The sequence below is a fragment of the Phoca vitulina genome, unplaced genomic scaffold, assembly GCF_004348235.1.
Source record: "Phoca vitulina isolate PV1807 unplaced genomic scaffold, GSC_HSeal_1.0 scaffold10, whole genome shotgun sequence".
Classification (NCBI taxonomy): domain Eukaryota; kingdom Metazoa; phylum Chordata; class Mammalia; order Carnivora; family Phocidae; genus Phoca; species Phoca vitulina.
The window spans coordinates 35,529,980-35,547,700 of NW_022589713.1; the positions used below are offsets into that span (position 1 = coordinate 35,529,980).

At 34.2% G+C, this 17,721-nt stretch overlaps 1 protein-coding gene across 2 annotated transcripts in view; it reads right to left on the reverse strand.

Moving 5' to 3' along the window:
• Positions 1–17,721, reverse strand: part of TOP2B (DNA topoisomerase II beta) — a 58,929-nt gene that overhangs the window by 922 nt on the left and 40,286 nt on the right. For both annotated transcript variants that reach the window (XM_032408804.1, XM_032408803.1), the window contains exons 24-35: positions 17,216–17,411; positions 16,980–17,071; positions 13,745–13,900; positions 13,516–13,599; positions 12,541–12,735; positions 9,534–9,678; positions 9,198–9,359; positions 7,529–7,730; positions 6,123–6,202; positions 4,875–4,985; positions 2,168–2,290; positions 509–603 (exon numbers count right to left, since the gene is read on the reverse strand). In XM_032408804.1, the coding sequence (XP_032264695.1) occupies positions 509–603; positions 2,168–2,290; positions 4,875–4,985; positions 6,123–6,202; positions 7,529–7,730; positions 9,198–9,359; positions 9,534–9,678; positions 12,541–12,735; positions 13,516–13,599; positions 13,745–13,900; positions 16,980–17,071; positions 17,216–17,411 (1,641 nt within the window). The remainder of the gene's footprint in view (positions 1–508; positions 604–2,167; positions 2,291–4,874; positions 4,986–6,122; positions 6,203–7,528; positions 7,731–9,197; positions 9,360–9,533; positions 9,679–12,540; positions 12,736–13,515; positions 13,600–13,744; positions 13,901–16,979; positions 17,072–17,215; positions 17,412–17,721) is intronic.

Below are 17,721 nucleotides of genomic sequence, written 5' to 3' on the forward strand. Positions count from 1 at the left end.
TGGAAGATGACTGGATGGGAAAAGGTCAAGGTGGAGAGCAGCGGAAAGCTAAAAATCTCAATGTTTGTATTTTTAGGGAGAGAGAGAAAAAAGAGGGACATCTGAGGTTTTTCTTTTACCATAAAAAAGACTGAAAATTAGCCATAGTCAAATGAATTCAAGTTAAAAGAGGAAAATCAAATTAGCCCTGGTCAAATAAATCCAAATTAAAAAGAAATAGTCTTTATTTGGTATGAAAAATAATTATTTCAGACAGGTAGCATATAACTTCTATGGCTCATTGGATGAAATTAGAATACTCTTAATTAAGTAGGCTAATTTATGCCATACTTTTATCCAAGAAATAGTACTGATTGTATGGATTTTATAATTCTTTAACCATATACAAAGCCCCGTATGCATAAGATAGGCTAGGTTTAAAGCTGTTAAAAGACATTATAGTAATAAGCCAACTAAGCCAGTTATAGATCATCATAAAACAATGCATTAAAAAGATGTCCCTAATTACCTTGCTTGTTGTTTTGGATGTTTTCCTGCCAGGGTTATAATCACCTTCATTTTCAGAGCCAGATGCTTTCCTTTTCTTTGCCCCTCGGCCTTTACCTTAAAATGATACAAAGGTTTGTTTTGTTTTGTTTTGTTTTTTTCTCTCCCAAGGTTAAGTGCGATATAAAAAATAAATGCCACAACATTATATTTCACTTCTTTGGCATGCCCCAATCAGTACTGCAATCCTGGTCTCTAAATATAAATGAGATAAAAATGTTTTGGCAGCATCATTTCAGTTCCGGGATTGATATGACTAAAAAGTATTTCACAAATACATTTAAAACTAGCTGGAAGGTCCTGGTGACAAATTTTAATGACCAAGCCCGTGATACACAAGAGAAAACACTGGCATTATGAACATGTAGTCCTTGGGCCTGAAAAGAAAATGTCCTCAAAGAGTGCTTTTTAACTTGTATGTGATGAAAAAAAAAAATTCAGTTTCTAATTTGTCATAGACTAGTACCTTTAAAAATATAAAATGAATCACTAGAAAAGTAATATATATTACTACAAATTATGTTTGAATGTGAACTCAAAATTTTACTTATCACACATTAGTAACAACCATTTTAAGTAGCACAGTCTTAGAATAAACCCCCAGTATTAATCATGTAATAATCTGTCAATTCCATGTTCCTTCTCAGACTTAGAAGTACCACATGCAGTTTTTGTTTTTTGTTGTTGTTGTTGTTTTGCCATCTACCTAACCTCTTATTCTCGTTGGAGGAGGAAGGGCAAAAGTAACATGCAAATGGTGACAAAATATTCTCCACCCTACAATGATGCCAGATGCCACTAAAACAATGGAACTAAAGTGCAATTCTAAATTTTAAAAATTCCTTAAGAGCTATGACTTACCAGATTGTATTAGTAAAGACAGCCTAAATGATCTTGGGATGTTTATCAAATGAGTCAATGAAATGGCACTTGTGAATTTATAAAAGTTTCCAACCATGCATACCATACATATTGACCTCCTCAGTGACTTTCTTTTTTGCCCCTATTCTCCCTTGTTTCCATGTAGGTCTCTATCTCCTCATCCCAACCACCACTTTAAGACAGGGAACACATTGATGGTAATATCTGTCGGTTGGATAAAAGGTTGAGCAATGACCCTTAAAAAAAAAAAATAATGTCTTACACATATATTTTAAAAAGCACCTTTAAGGACTTTCTAGATTCTGGAGGCAAAGGAGGGGTGCCAGGGAGAACTGATGCTGGTGCCCTTACAGGTCCCTTAGTACAGTGATTCCATTTCCTAGATGAGCAAAAAGCTCCAGTCTAAGAGTCCTAGCTCCAATGAGAGTCACTCTCTAGGTGGTGAGGAGCCCTCATCTGACTCTTTAATAAACTACTTCCAGTGAGTCTGGGGCAGGGGGTCTTTGAACCATTCTTAGGTGTGCAAGTTGCTTACTTAACCTCTTTGAGTCTCAATTCCCTGATTTATAAAACAAAGTGCTAGACTTCCTCTGGACACTAACTCAGCACTGATTCTTAGACACATTGCTTACTGAGGAGCAAAGCAATTTAAAACAAAACAGGACACAGTCTCTCTAAATTCAGTGAGTAGAAGAGACTTTTTTCCACATGGCATACATTAGGTTAACATAATCCTCACCTTTTGGGGGTGTAGTCTTCTTTGGAATGCCAAATTCTGAATCTGAGTCAGAGTTGATAGGCTCTACTTTCTTCTGTTTAGGAGCTCTCTTGGGCTTAGCAGTTGTATCTGAAGACGGTTTTCCTATTAAGCAAATTTCCATTTCATAAATCAATGTAATATACTTACCAACAAACTGCACTCAAGTGAATCCTAATTTCTTACTGCTGATATGAAACTGAGTAGCCTTAAATGACAAAATGGTTTCTTTCACTTGGTGCCATTGTAAAGGCAAACAATTTCTCATAGATGACAAAATCCTTTTTATTTAATCATGAATAATTTGCCTTCTGATATTTCAAGTGAGATTATTTTAAACAAAGGCCATTAAAGTGAAGTAACTTTAATGAAGTGAGCAGTAACTTTTAAAAAGCAGTAGTCATGACAAAAAAGTAACATATTTGACATTAATTATAACTCAAGTATAACCACGTTAAGTCCTAACTTCTAAAATGTTTTAGAGAAAAAAAAAAACATTTTTATGGGACCCTCAAATACCATGAATAGAAGCTGATTCACTTCCATCCAAAAGTGGAAATCCAGACACGGCACTTTTATATGGAAAGAAACGAAGATTCCAGGTAAGTACACAATAGATCCAAAGGCCTTTGTTTTTATGAATTTTGTTTTTAAAATAGACCTTGTTTTTCAGATTTACAGTCTATGTGAAAACTGTGATAAATCAGTCTTGTGTGATTAGTAAAACCTACTTTGGAAAAAAAAAAAAAAGCATTAAATTAACCAGACTTTTTCTATTACCAAAAAAAAAAAAAAACAGAACAGGCTAATTATATGGAAAATGTATTCCCAGGCCCAATTTGAGGTGCTAGGGTGAAGGCCCCTCATTAGAACAGCAAGTGGTAGTGGTAGCCATAGATTTTGTGGCTTTTTCCCCCAAGTCCTTACGACTAAATGTACCACCAGAGCCACATGGCAGGCAGTTCCTAACACGAGTATAGGTTCATACAGCCGTGTGTTCTAGGAACCACCTTTTCTCTTCATTAGAGTTTGCAGGCTTGTACTGTTCGGTGGCACTTGAAACTCTACCATGCAAATGCCCAAGTCAGATATCTGAGTGCTATGAGATTTTTCGCTATAAACTACTGGAGCTACAGAATTTAACCTGTATAGTAATATATGTAATTTGGAGTTAACATAGATGACCTCACAGAGGGACAGGATGCATCCTCTCCTTGAAATGGTATTTTGTGGGAACTGTAGTTTTGGAAGAGCCTAGAGGAAGACTGAGAGCTTCAACTATTTCACACAGGGATCACCTACGCAGATGACACAAGGCTAGTTCAACTACTGGTGAAACAAGCAAATAGGACAGTTGGTGTGGTATGCTAGCGTTTTAGTTAATACTCCACTCTAACTCATTACGTTGAAGAGGAGTGAGGAGCTTGATGAAGGAAATAGGTTGATATGTTCAAAGAGGTGATATGGCTCCCAGGTTTTCAGGGTGGTTATAAAGTGCTCATGTGAAGACAATTTAAAAAAAGATGCATAAAGGGAAACTAGGGCCTATCTCAGTTTGACTTCCCCAGAAGCAGATCCCACCTAATCCCAAAGCAAAGACTCAAGTACAAGTACTTATTTGGGAGGTGAAAAAAAAAAGTACAAAAACGAGACGTGAAGAGAAACCTGTCATCACTCTAAGGGCTTATCTCTGAGCTTATCTCTTAACATGAGCAATCCCCGAGTCACTGTAAAATACACACCCCACAGTTAGCCTACCTGAGCGGCAAGAGCACTAATATATTTGCAAACCAGCTTTTCTCAATCACTGGATAAAGGGTGGCTGGGGTGGGGAAATATGAACATTCCAACATAGTAACAAAAAGTCCTGAGGCAAAGAAATATAGACCCTGGCTAATATGTACTGAAGTGGTATGTGCAGGGCACCTGATGTGTTGGCCAGAGAAGCTCTTATAGTTAATTAATTTCTTACCATGGTCCTAGTGCATTCAAAATTAAGCAGGGATTTTTGTTGTTGTTCTGCTACATCTAATACATGTGTGTCTACAATGGTATTGTCTGTTTTACATTTGTAAGGTACTGAAAAGATTGTCCACACTGTATGTTTATTTACTTGCTATGTAAGGAACACTTAGCTTTTAAACACAAAGCACCAATACTGACCTTCAAAAATACCAAGACTATGTACCTTGGTGTTAATAACAGATTCATGAATTAAGTCAAATCAACTTAGATTTATGGACAACCTAAGGTTATGGATAAGAAAGAAGCTACATGACACAAAGAGAACCTCAAATGAACTAACCAGTCATTCCAAATGAGGCGTTAAGATAGGACCTACATAGATAACACAATCAGGCAAGACAAAATTTTTATCTATTTTACAACCTAACAACTATAGGAGACCTTATTAGAAGGTCTTATTAGAAAGACCTTTTCTAGACCTTATCAGAAAGCTATCTTTAGTATCAATGTATGGGATTATTTTATAATTACAACTTTAGAATGAGATCTTATACACCTTTTAGTAATTACCTCATATGGTTAGAAAACAAGAGGGATTCTCCTTATATGCGTTTATACTATTTTCTAAGTCCAAGTGCAAGCAGTTTCAAATTATATTAAATTTCCTTTAATATCAACTATATATCGTTTATGCAATGCTTAACAACATCAAATAAGTACATACCCTTTTTAGCAGCTACTGTTTTACTTGGAACCTTATCTGTTTGTTTCAGACCAAATGATGGTGAAAAAACAGAGGCAGAATCTTCTTCATTACTGTCAAATTTAGCTGAATCTAAAAAGTACAAAGTTTTTCAGTAAAGAGACTATAAGGACCACTTAATAGTTAAACTTTGATTCTTTACTGATGACTTGTCTTTAGCTAGATAATTGATCTTATGAATTTCTACTTTGTGATCATATAGTCCATAATAACAGCTGAAAACAAAAGATGTAACAATGTTATATTTCAAAAATGTTAACTGTTGTAAAACAATATAGAAATGCATAGAGTAATAAAAATTCTTAACAGTCCCAAATGTTCATCATTTAAAACATAACTGACCAACTCAAAAATACTGATTTATTTTAAAATGGAATATTAAAAAGTTCTCACTGTGATTATTTTAGTACCTACACATCTAATGCTATTAACCATTTCAGGAATATCAGTAATAATGTTCAAATCTAAGAGAGTAGTAACTTCATCTTTTAAAAACCAATTTTAAATCATTGAAGGTCAATTTAAAAGGCAGGTAGGCTTACCTTCAGTTTACTTTTACACTCAATCAGTCAATTCCTCCCTCCATTTCTCCCTCCCTCCCCTCTGTCAAACCAAAACAGGAACTCTTAAAATGTCTACTTGGATGTGATAGTTTTATATAAATGTTTTGACATCCTGTCAAAAATGCCTATCTATATTCACAGAACATATACCAGATCTATGTCTGTCTGCCTATATATGTGTGTGTGTGTGTATACAAGACAGTTAAGTCTACATAGATTATTTTGACCTTAAAAATTCCACACACAAAAATATAGGGAGTAAAAAGTATATACCCCAATTAAATTTGCTTCTATGAAGGGTTTACTCTTTTAGTTACTACAGTTTCCAAATCTGAATATTAGTCCCTTTGTAGTTTTTAAAAAACTGTCACATATACATTCATATTGCCATGAAAATCAAATTTCATGTTCCAAAATTTATCTTTTTCTCTATTAAAACACTATACCCACATCCATACACTTCATACACACATCTACCACCTAAATGGTTCCATATTGCCTATTTGACCAATTAGTTGGTACTCATCTCAGGAAGAGTAAATAAACCTTATTATGTTGAGGGAAATGTAAAAAGAAGTTTTCTACTCATAAAAAATCCATAGCAATAATACAGTAAGTAAACAATGAAAAGACTGAATGAGCATACCATCTTCTGACTTCTGAGAGTATGAAGGAAATGAGAAGAGATTCCCAAAATCTTGACTTTTTTTGTCATGTGAAGATTTTCTATTAGAAAGAAAAATTAAACAACCACAGTATAATTTAAATATATGGTTTCAACCTTGGTAAATGATATATAATATATACTAAGGGATTATAATTACAGTTCTCTCACTGGTCTCTCTTTGTTAAAGACAGGGTAACCAAACTCTTTTTTTCGGTCTCATATTCACAGGTGTGCACACATACACACACAGAGACACCAGAAAAGCCAATGATTTAACGTAAGAGAATGGAGGTTGAGCAAAAGTTAAAAAGTTATTCAAAATATCGCTACATTAAATTTTATGATTAATAGAACTGTTCCAGAATTCAACATCAGTAAATTATTGCCAAAAACCTAAGGAGAAAGTCTGAATCTCTGTCAGTCATCACTAATCCTATTTCTGATCCTAGACTGCATATGATAAAACACTTCTTTAAAATAGACAGTAAAGCACTTCCTTTAAAAATTTGAAATAGCTGTTGACCCAAGCACTGGGTGTTATATGCAACTAACAAATCGCTGAACACTACAACAAAAACTTATGGTGTACTATGTGTTGGCTAACTGAAAAGAAAAAATTTTTAAAAAATAAATTTAAAAAACCTGAAATAGCTCACAAACTTCACATCCTACACCTTAGTGTTTGATACTCTCTAGAGGCAAAAATAAATAAATAAATAATGAAAAATCAATCAAGGCCAAAGTTAGGGAAGAAAATCAAACCTCCCAGTTCTAAAGTTTTAGTAACTTCTCTGAACCATGTTGTCCGACTATGTCCCATAGGCCTGCTACCTATTTTTATAAATAAAGTTTTTCTGGAACACAGCTATGCTTGTTCATTTACATACTGTTCATGACTGCTTTCTTGCTAAAATGACAACACTGAGCAGTTGGAACAGAGACCATATGGCCTACAAAGCCTGAAATATTTTCTATAGAGCCCTTTATGAGAAAAAACCTGCTAGTCCCACGCTATAAGATATAGCAACAGTTCAGTAAACAGCTGCAATATTACCTAGATTTTTTCCTTTGTGAGGAGGACCTTACCTCGAATGATGATAAATTCTTAGATACAGTTTACTATGAGATCTTTTTTTTTTTTTTAAGATTTTATTTATTTGACACAGAGAGAGAGAGGCAGAGCGAGCACAAGCAGGGGGAGTGGCAGGCAGAGTAGGCAGAGGGAGAAGCAGGCTCTCCGCTGAGCAAGGACCCTGGGATCATGACCTGAGCCGAAAGCAGCCACTTAACCAACTGAGCCACCCAGGTGCCCCTACTATGAGATCTTTGATAGATTTCTAAATAACTGCACCATGTAAGTGAATAGTAGTTGCTTCATTACTTACTCTGGAGTAGCTTTTGATTTGCCTGGTGAAAATGTATATTCATCTTTATCTAGGCCATCTGAAGGAACAAATTCATCTTCTCCATCATTTGTTATGGGAGATGCTTTAACTTTCAGCTCCTCTAAATCATTATTGTCGTCATCATCATCAGCATCATCATCCTCTTCTTCTGAGAAATCAAATGTGTACTTAGGCCTTTCAGCTAGGAGAAAAATAAAAGTGAAGGTTAAACTCAAATCCAACTTTATCCACATATTATGAATAATGCATTTGAAAATATTCCAGCTATCTCTAACACAAGAGGAAAAAAAAAGACAAGCATTCAGGAAAAAAAAAAAAGCCAACAACTTCGGCCTCAATTATTTTGATAATGTTAAGTGTTCATCTTGTTCTTCCCAGGAGGCGAATGGGGTAATGCTGCATAAGGAAAGGAGAGCATAAACTAATGAGATTAATGATTAGGGTGCTATTTGTCATACTTAAATATTAACTCAGAAATAGTGGGGAATATAAGCCATTGTAAAAGAGACTACTAAGATTTCCCATTTCTACAATGGGAAGGCCAATTTACTAGTCTTAGTGCTAAACGTTCTCTTAACCTCTTGCACTAAAACTTCTATCTTCTATTCACAGTAGTTTTACTATGAAATGACAGTATTCTTCAGATGAATGAGAAAAAATAGAGATAAGACCTGGGTATATTACTAAAACAATAATTTTATATAAAGCATAAAAAGTACCAACTATGGGGAAAGGCACATTGGTATAATGCAAATAACTTTTACAATTTCTAGCATACATTATGGGAATAAAATTTTTAAAACATTTGGGTGCTATGTAATTTTATACTTCATTTTAGATGTATGAGAAAGCCTAAAGATAATTTTGAAGCATCTAATTTAATAAATTAATTTTCACATAACTTAAATTACTCATGTTAATTCACCTACATTGTACCACCTATGCACATTAGGAAAAGAAAGTCAATCACCGGTGATTAGAGAACCGAAGAATTTAAGGCCTGACATATAATTTAAAAAGTATCTCCCAGAGGTAAAATAGCCATAATATGGTATCATTCATTTTAATTAGGACTTACTAAAATTTGAGAAGAATCTATAAAATAGGACACTCGATTTTTAAGTACTTGAAGACTTCAAATTAATGAATATTCAGAAAGGATAAAACTGCCTATTTAACAACAATATAGAATAACAAAATGGTATCTTCATCCTAACCCTAGCACTGCAGTTATATAAATTATGCGATGTGCATGGAATCAGACTCCTAAAGCAGGAGGAAATTTTTCATGGGGAAAAAAAAAAACAAAACAGAAACAAAACTACAAAGCACTTCTATTGATCTATCACTATCGGTGTTCTACCAAGGTACATTTTTACCAAACATCTTCAAACTATGGAGGGAATATAACCGAAGCTTTTTAATAAAAATCAATAAGTAAACTTGATTTACTTTATGTCCAACTTTGCTAAAAACATCATTCTGTAAATCAATTTTTTTTTGTCTTCGTGAACTGTAACTTCTGAAATACTAACAATTTAGTACTTTAATAGCATTGATAATACTAATAATACTAACTTATATGAGTAATATTAACTTGGTCAAACTATAATATACAATAAAATAAATATACAATGTATCAAAATACCAGCTGCTCTCCTAAGCAAAGAATCTCTTGGAATAACCACAGGTTCTGTTTCTTCCAAGTCACTTTCTGACTTGGATTCATCATCTGACCAAGGATTCCGTTTCTTCACTTTCTTTGCACTGGATTTACCAGATGATGTAGGTGTTTTTCTCACCCTGGTACCTAAAAACAAAACAACAATAAAATATCATTAGTAAAAATATAAAATAACAAGTGTTCATGAAAATTGAGAAATTACATCAACTATTAGAAGAAAAAACACAGTAAAAAAAAATAGTAATACCCTGTACATATATGCATTTTCTCACAAAAAAAAACTTTGTAACAATTCCTCACCAGGCTCCTTTTTCTCCCTTTTGGGTTTGGGACCTTTATTTACAGGAGCTGACGGGACCAATGCCTCTTCTCCAGTACCCTCTACTGGTGTTCCACTGAATTCTTCATCAAATTCTACTTTTACTGTTGTGGTATCAAGATCACCCTACACATTAAACAAACAAATACATAACCAGAAGTAAAAATAAAAATTAAATTAACACCATTCATTTTAGAGATACATTTCCAGCCATAGATCACGTCTTCATATAAATAAAAAAATAATAAAATGTGATTCTACTGAGGTCCAAACAGAGGACTTTGATCAGGCCATGTTTTACTTTATTTATCTATAGCAAATGATACTGCTTACCACTCTAATATTCTGATACACTCTATGAGATGACAGCTACTTAAAATCAACTGTACAATTCACAGCGCTTGCTGTGAATTGTGCAAGACTGTTGAATCACAGATCTGTACCTCTGAAACAAATAATACAATATATGTTAAAAAAAAAAAAAAAGAAGAAGATGATAGCAGGAGGGGAAGAATGAAGCAGGGGAAGTCAGAGGGGGAGACGAACCATGAGAGACGATGGACTCTGAAAAACAAACTGAGGGTTCTAGAGGAGAGGGTGGTGGGAGGATGCGTTAGCCTGATGATGGGTATTAAAGAGGGCACGTTCTGCATGGAGCACTGGGTGTTATACACAAACAATGAATCATGGAACACTACATCAAAAACTAATGATGTAATGTATGGTGATTAACATAACAAAAAATTTTTTAAAAATCAACTGTAAAAAATAAGAAGGCAGCTTTTGATTAGCAAAGGGACTTTCAAACCAATAGCAAAATACACCAAAGGGTACCTGCAAAATAAGTTCCTATAGTTCAGGCCTCTACATACTAGAAACACGTCAGATTATTGAAGGAAGATAAGCAACATGTCATGCACTGCTAGGCATTAGTCAAAGTCTCCTTACCCCAAGATTATTAAAAGACAGAGAAAGACACAAGGACAAGTCATTACAATACAAATAACAAATATGGAGGGAGGTGTAAAAGTAACCCGTGGGGAGACGTGAGCAACTCTGCCAAGAGCAGGGTCAGGGAAGATTCCATGGAGGAGCCTTTCTAATTGAGTTTTGAAAGAATTATGTATGTTTGCTAAGTGAGGAGAGGGAAGGAAGGAAGAGCACCCCAGTTTGCAAAAGATACAGAGGCACGATTGCCACATTGTATTTAGGGAATTACAAACAGTCTGCTAGGATTGGAGGAAAGAGTAGCCACACAGAAACATAGGAAGGCATGCAGTTGCTAAATCACTGAATACCAGAATCTGTGTGTAGTCAGTGGGGAGTCACTGAAAACTTTTAAGCATTTGTGCAATAATCACTTATTTTTAGAAATATCACTTGGGTAATAAGAGACTAGACAGAGATGAATGAAGTGGAAAAAAGTAGAAGTCATGATAAGATCACTAGAGACAGGAAGACTAATTAAGAGAAACACTACTGTCAGAAAATTTATGGAATTCTAAGACAGTATCAATGGGGACGAAGATAAGAGGGTGGATTTTGGAACTGCTTCAGAGGCAGTCAATAGGATTTAGTTACTGATTAAATGAGCAATTCCCAGGTTTTGGACTTGTTAGTGATGGCTGATAAGGCACAGGGGTGAAAGAGGTTTTGAAATCAGGATAATGGGCTCAGCTTCAGATATGTGGAGTTTGGGCAGTGGGCATTCAGGTGGCTTTATTACCCTGGCCCTCCTGAAAACATGACAGCTTAGGGACATAGATTTAAGAGTCATCAGTGTGAGTGAAAAAAGCTCTGGGCATAGATGAGGTTACTTGAGACTATGTAAGGTAAAGAGAAGAGTGCTAAGAACACCAAGCGAAAAGGAGAGAAGTCATTTCCTAAAGAGGAACCTATGTGTGGTAGGAAGCTACGTAAGAAGGAAATAGTATAGATGTCAGTTTATCACAACAGTTTGAAGAGAGTGATCTCCTTGGCATCACAATGTTCCTATGCTTTCAAATATTCGTTCGGCAGAGAACTCTCCAACCCTCTCACTCCAACTCTGAGGTTCATTTCCCAAGCTCTAATTAGACTACTGGACATATCTACATATCCCCTGGGTTCTAAATTCAACCTGCCCAGAAAAATCTGCCTCTCTCTTTCAGACCAGCATGTCTCCTCTTCCCTCAACTCTGAACAGCCCTCTCAGTGTTTCCTTCTTCTGGCTAACTCTTGCCCAACCTGCTGGAGGGTAGGTAAATCCCATACTTTTAAATCCTCAATAGCACCAGTCAATGCCAATGACATAAGAGGGGCCTGGTAATTTTTTTAACTAACAGTAATAACAATAAATAGTAAAAAAAAATAGCTTACTTTGAAAACCACACAGACCCTTTTCTGCTTATGAGACATCTTGAATTGGTCATAATGTAGAATTAAAGTTTCATTTTTAAGCTGATACACTTTTTTGGTTGTCATTCCATGATTTTAAGGTAGAATGCTGCTGAATAGAGTATTTCTCTCATTTTAAAAACAGAATCAAGGGGCGCCTGGGTGGCTCAGTCGTTAAGCGTCTGCATTCGGCACAGGTCATGATCCCAGGGTCCTGGGGTCAAGCCCCGCATTGGGCTCCCTGCTCAGCGGGAAGCCTGCTTCTCCCTCTCCCACTGCTTATATTCCCTCTCTCGCTGTGTCTCTCTCTGTCAAATAAATAAAACCTTGAGAGAGAGAGGAAGGAAGGAAGGAAGGAAGGAAGGAAGGAAGGAAGGAAGGAAGGAAGGAATTAAAAAAAACAGAATCAACTAAGTAACTCCTTACATGTATGTGGATCCCTGACTTATGTTTTCTTTCTGTGGACCAACTGATCTCATAGAACAAATGATTGCCTATCACAGTGAAATAGAAACAAAGCATGACTTAAGCACACAGTAAAATTAAAATACACATATACATCATTATGAAGATGGAATCCACCAATGAGCTAAAACAAGAGATATGTCATACCTTTTTCTTCTTCAGCAACTTTTTGCTGACATCTGCCTTCATAGCAGTAATTTCAGGAACTATTCTTCTCCCATAAGGTGAGGGCATTGTCTCTTCCAATTGAAGTTTCTTCACCTTAGGTTTGCCAACTTTACCTTTTATTGCTTTTCCAGACATTCCGGCCAGAACATCCTCTCGTTCTTGCGCTTCCACTTTCTGAAGTATAATTAAAAAGGAGGCAAGGGGAAGAAGGTGGGTGCATAAACAACTCATAAGAAAAGACAATCACTACTGCATAAGAAATAAAACGAATATCATTCATTAAGGAATAAACCTTTCCTTTCAACTGATATAATCTAAAATAAACATTAAAAAAACACAATAATTCTAAGTCAAAAGACCTGAGTTGTAGTCCCACGTCTAACTAGCTTCTCATTTGTAAAATAAGGGGGTAGTAACTAAACGACCTATATGGTCACTTCTAACTCTAAGATCCTATGATATACTGGGCAATTTTAGAAAAAGTTTTTATTTTCTACCTTTTTCTACCTTTAAAAAAAACAGAATTCTACCTGGAGAAAACTAAATTATAAAAAAAAAATTAAAATTTCTCTGTTATAAACCTAAAGACACTATCATTCTACTTTGTAAAAATCAAAGTACCAATATTCAATCATATATATTTTGTTCTTACCTCTTTGGGGGAAAAGAGACTGAATCAATAAGCTATTTTGAAGTCAGTTAAAATTTAACTGATAGAAAGTATCAGAATTCAATTTATTCTAAATTCCCATTCCATATAACTTTTTATATTCATCTATTCTAGGTAGAAATTATTTCTTTATAACTTCATATAGCTAGAAGTTTAATCCTAACGTGGCTTATAAACACATTAACCTTTACAGAGTTAAAAGAAACTGAAATAATTAAAGAAGAAATTTCATTATTTCATAAACATTACTTTTCCAAATATTTTTTAATGTAGACTTAACCTACATCCAGTTCATCAGCAAATGCTGCTAAGTCTTCTTTCCAAAGATCTGAAGGCGATTTTCTTTTAAGATCATTGACTTCTCGCCCCTATAGTAAGAAAGTAGTATAATTTAAACAATCAGTAACTTAATAATATATAAAGGGTAAATCAAAATACTTCTTTTTGGAAAAAGAAAAAGAAATGGATAATACTGAAATAGTTTCAAATTATTTAACCCACAAAAGTTCATACTTTAGCATCTCTCTGTTTAATCAGTTCTTCAACTTTTTCTTTAGTAAGAGACCACAGAGACATATTTAAAATATAATTAAAATCGGGGCCTGAAGGAGTTCCTGAATCAGAGGAACTATCATCATGCTGGTTTTGTGTTTCTTCCTCTTCTGCTGCCTGTAAAAAATAATAAACTTTATGTTAAAGTCCTGTATAGTATTAAATCAATGCTGAATTTTACTGAATATTGAGCTAAAAATTCCACAAATGCTATACACTTAATACTCTATCTTAAGGGTGGATGGGGTTCTTTTAGATTATCTGCAGGATTACCTATAAAAAATGTATTTCCTATAAAAAGTTTTCTAAAAATACACAATAGTAAGTCTTCAAAAGGAACAGGTATATTCACTCCCCATTTATATAGGAATCTGATGAAAAATTAACTGCTTTGCCCAGGCACTAAGTCATGAAATGAGAAGATACCACATATCTTGAAATTAATAGAGTAGAACTAATGTTTTATCACTGCATCTTGTCAGATTTTTATACTGGTGAGTGAATGAACAATTTGAAACCCAAAATAAGTATCACTTATGGAGAATGTTTTACAGTTGTAATATAAATATGCTAAGGTACACTCATTTAGTATGATTTCTTAATAAAAATTCTCTAAAGCAAGAATACTCATGTATGAAGAGAAAGTTCAATTAAGAATTTAATAGCTGGTAAGTTAGAGTAAGAATTATGAGGGGTATTCTAAAATTTTATTTATAAGGTCTTTTTTCATAGAAAAGATTGCAATAGGGGCGCCTGGGTGGCTCAGTCGTTGAGCGTCTGCCTTCGGCTCAGGTCATGATCCCAGGGTCCTAGGATCGAGCCGCCCTGCATCAGGCTCCCTGCTCTGTGGGAAGCCTGCTTCTCCCTCTCCCTCTGCCCCTGCTTGTGTTCCCTCTCTCACTGTGTTTCTGTGTCAAATAAATAAAAAATCTTAAAAAAAAAAAAAAAAGAAAAGAAAAAGATTGCAATAAAAAAATCCTCTTTTGCTAGTATTAAATTTCAAAATCCAGTGAATTTAATAGAAGTTATTATAGGTGACATCACCTCTAAGATTTTTAAAATAACAAGAGCCATTAAATAAAACTGCATTTAAATTATTTAAGGCACTCAGATAATTAAAAACGACTGAGTTAACCATGATGCTCCATGAAACAAAAAGTTCACTTTTGGCAACCAAAAAAGAAAAAAAATGTTTTCAATTTAGTTTAAAATTTTCAGTAAAATAATGTATATATACTAAGTAAAGTTTAGTGTACTTTAGAAGGGATAAAAATATAAATTGCAAAGCAACATGCTTCATTACATAAACAAAACTATGAATTCAATTAAGCAACAATAGCCAAATAAGAAATGCTGTTGCTGAGTTCATCAATGATTAATAAGTACCTAGACAAACAGTACTTACGACAAATTAATAAATTCTACCATTTTTAAAAATTCTTCATGAAACAGTGTGTTTCTTTGGAATATTTAAGTTGTTACACTACTATTAAAATATTACTAGGGTGTCATAAAATCCTGTTTAGATCCACACTTTAAGTCTATTTGCTCTAGGTTTTGATGACACCCAAAGTATTATTAACAAACACTCAATGAATATATGTGTACTATCATTGTTAACATTAAGATAACTAAGGATATTTTCAGAAATCAGAAAAATAAACTTTTCAAGTTCCAATGACAGAATTCTATTATGTTAAAAAAAAAAAACTCTAATCTCATAATTATCTGCTTTATAATTCTCTCTTCTCCAACTCTACACAATAGGACACTCTCATAAGAGCAGCTCCTTTTGTTACCTTAACCCCCAAAGTGAACACATGGCCAAGATGCTGAGAAAATTTTGATGGTGACAATGAAATTATTGAAACCAACCACTAGGTTTTACCCATGAAATCTACTTCCAAAGGAAGGGCATTCTCAAACCCTACACACCTTTACCTTTTAAAACTAAGCATTAAATTTACTAGCTTACTAGTTAATATTTTTTAAGATATAGTTTAAACCAACAATCCATAGAGAAGGGCAAGCAGTGTATAAACCATAATTTGGAATTCAAAAATGCAGTAAAATACATTGAAAGGAAAGCAAAGTGCTTGGATCATCTTAATTTTGAATATTCCCCATCTTGTCCTACACCCCATTTTCCCTAAACGATAAATAAGCCTATTATCTTAACATGTAATTGCTAAGTATATAATTTATTCTAATTTTACTCACTCTAATATCTGGCATTATACTGACTGTTCAAAATTTTAAAAAGTTTAAATAATATAAACAAAAGCAGCATGTCAATGTAGTTGATAAAAAATATGGAAAACACTGTGGGTTGAGAATTCATAAATGTAAGGAAGTTTAAGTTATGTCCTATAATCATAACTATTTCTTAAGGATAATAACATCAGTATCATATACACACATTCTAGTTAAGTAAAAAATTAGTCATTTCCATAATTTTCTTCCTTTTGTACATTTGTGTTCTCAATCACAATGTTGTATTGCCTTTTTAAGTTTTTCTTTTAATTATACACAACAGCAAGAAACTAATTCTTGAGAAGAATCTCAAAGTTTCAATATTCATTCACTGAATACTAGATATCTGAAATGGATAATTTAATAAAACATCAGACTTTTAATCTGAAGTTCCAGGGTTTAAATCTCTAGTCTAAGATCTAAGCACAGGGCAGAGCACATACTTGGGTGCTCGATAAACACTATAATATTGAACATTTTGTCTTTAGTCTTCCCAGCATAAACCGAAACCAGACCAAGTGAATGGTGACTGGATACCATACTCTGACCATAGTCAGACCAGTGTGAAATGATTTGTGTGCTACCAGTGTAGTTCCCAGATAGTACACATGCACCTCACAAAAGCCACCACCACAAACAACTAACACCCTTTAATGGCAGGCTCAGAAAAAAGGCCAAGGAGACTGAGCTACCTTCTCACACCTGGAGTCATTTCTCCAGGCCCTGGTTGAGTCACACTGGCAAAGTGCTTTGTGGTGGGTGTGCACTGCAAATTCCTGTACTGTATCTGTTCTGTGGATAAACAGAAGACTTCAGTCTCCAAACAGACAACTCGGCACCTTTATAGCAGTACTGAATTTAAAAATTAGGAATTGGGTTTTTTGTTTGTTTTGGAATTTGCTTGTAAAAGCTTCTCTGAATGTCTTGTTCTGCAAATGATTACCTTTTCTTGTGCTTCTTTCCAGGCTTTCACTGGGTCAGATTCATAACCTCTCTGGACTAACATTTGAATCAAATCTTTCTTTGACCTATTCTCTATGTGAGGGAAAAATAAAGTTAGGATCAAGAAAAGAGATTCAATTTGTATTTGTTTATATTCTACTGATAAAAATGTCTTCTATTAATAAAGATTTTTTTCCATTTTAACTAATGTTTAAATTTTTAAAGGTTGCATCTTACCTATAGTAATTTTTCCTTGTATCTTCTCTAAAATGAAACGGGCTTGATTGTTAAGCTTTGTAGACTCTGCTCCCAACATTCCTACAAGCCATTCCTTACGTAAACCATAATAACTTAATCGTAAATCAAAGAATTCTTTCAAAATGTCTTGCACGGTTTCATACTTCTTGAGACATCCCATATGATCAAAGAGTACCTAAGAAAAACACAAAGTTTTTGAAGATGACATAAATCTGTATTGGTATTTTTAACTTGTGTGACATCTACAGTATTTAAAATACCTATAACACACTTAAATGAACACACACCACCCCTAAAAGCTGTTAAACAGAACCAAAACTATTAAGTACATTTCGGTAAATATTCTTTTGGTGACTCCAAGAAACTGATAAATTCTCAAAACTATGAAAATATTTAAAATAATTTTGAAAATAAAAATAGATCCTTTAAAAAAAGGTTCTAATTCAAAATGGCTATAAAACCATCTAAGAAATTTTTTTCAAACT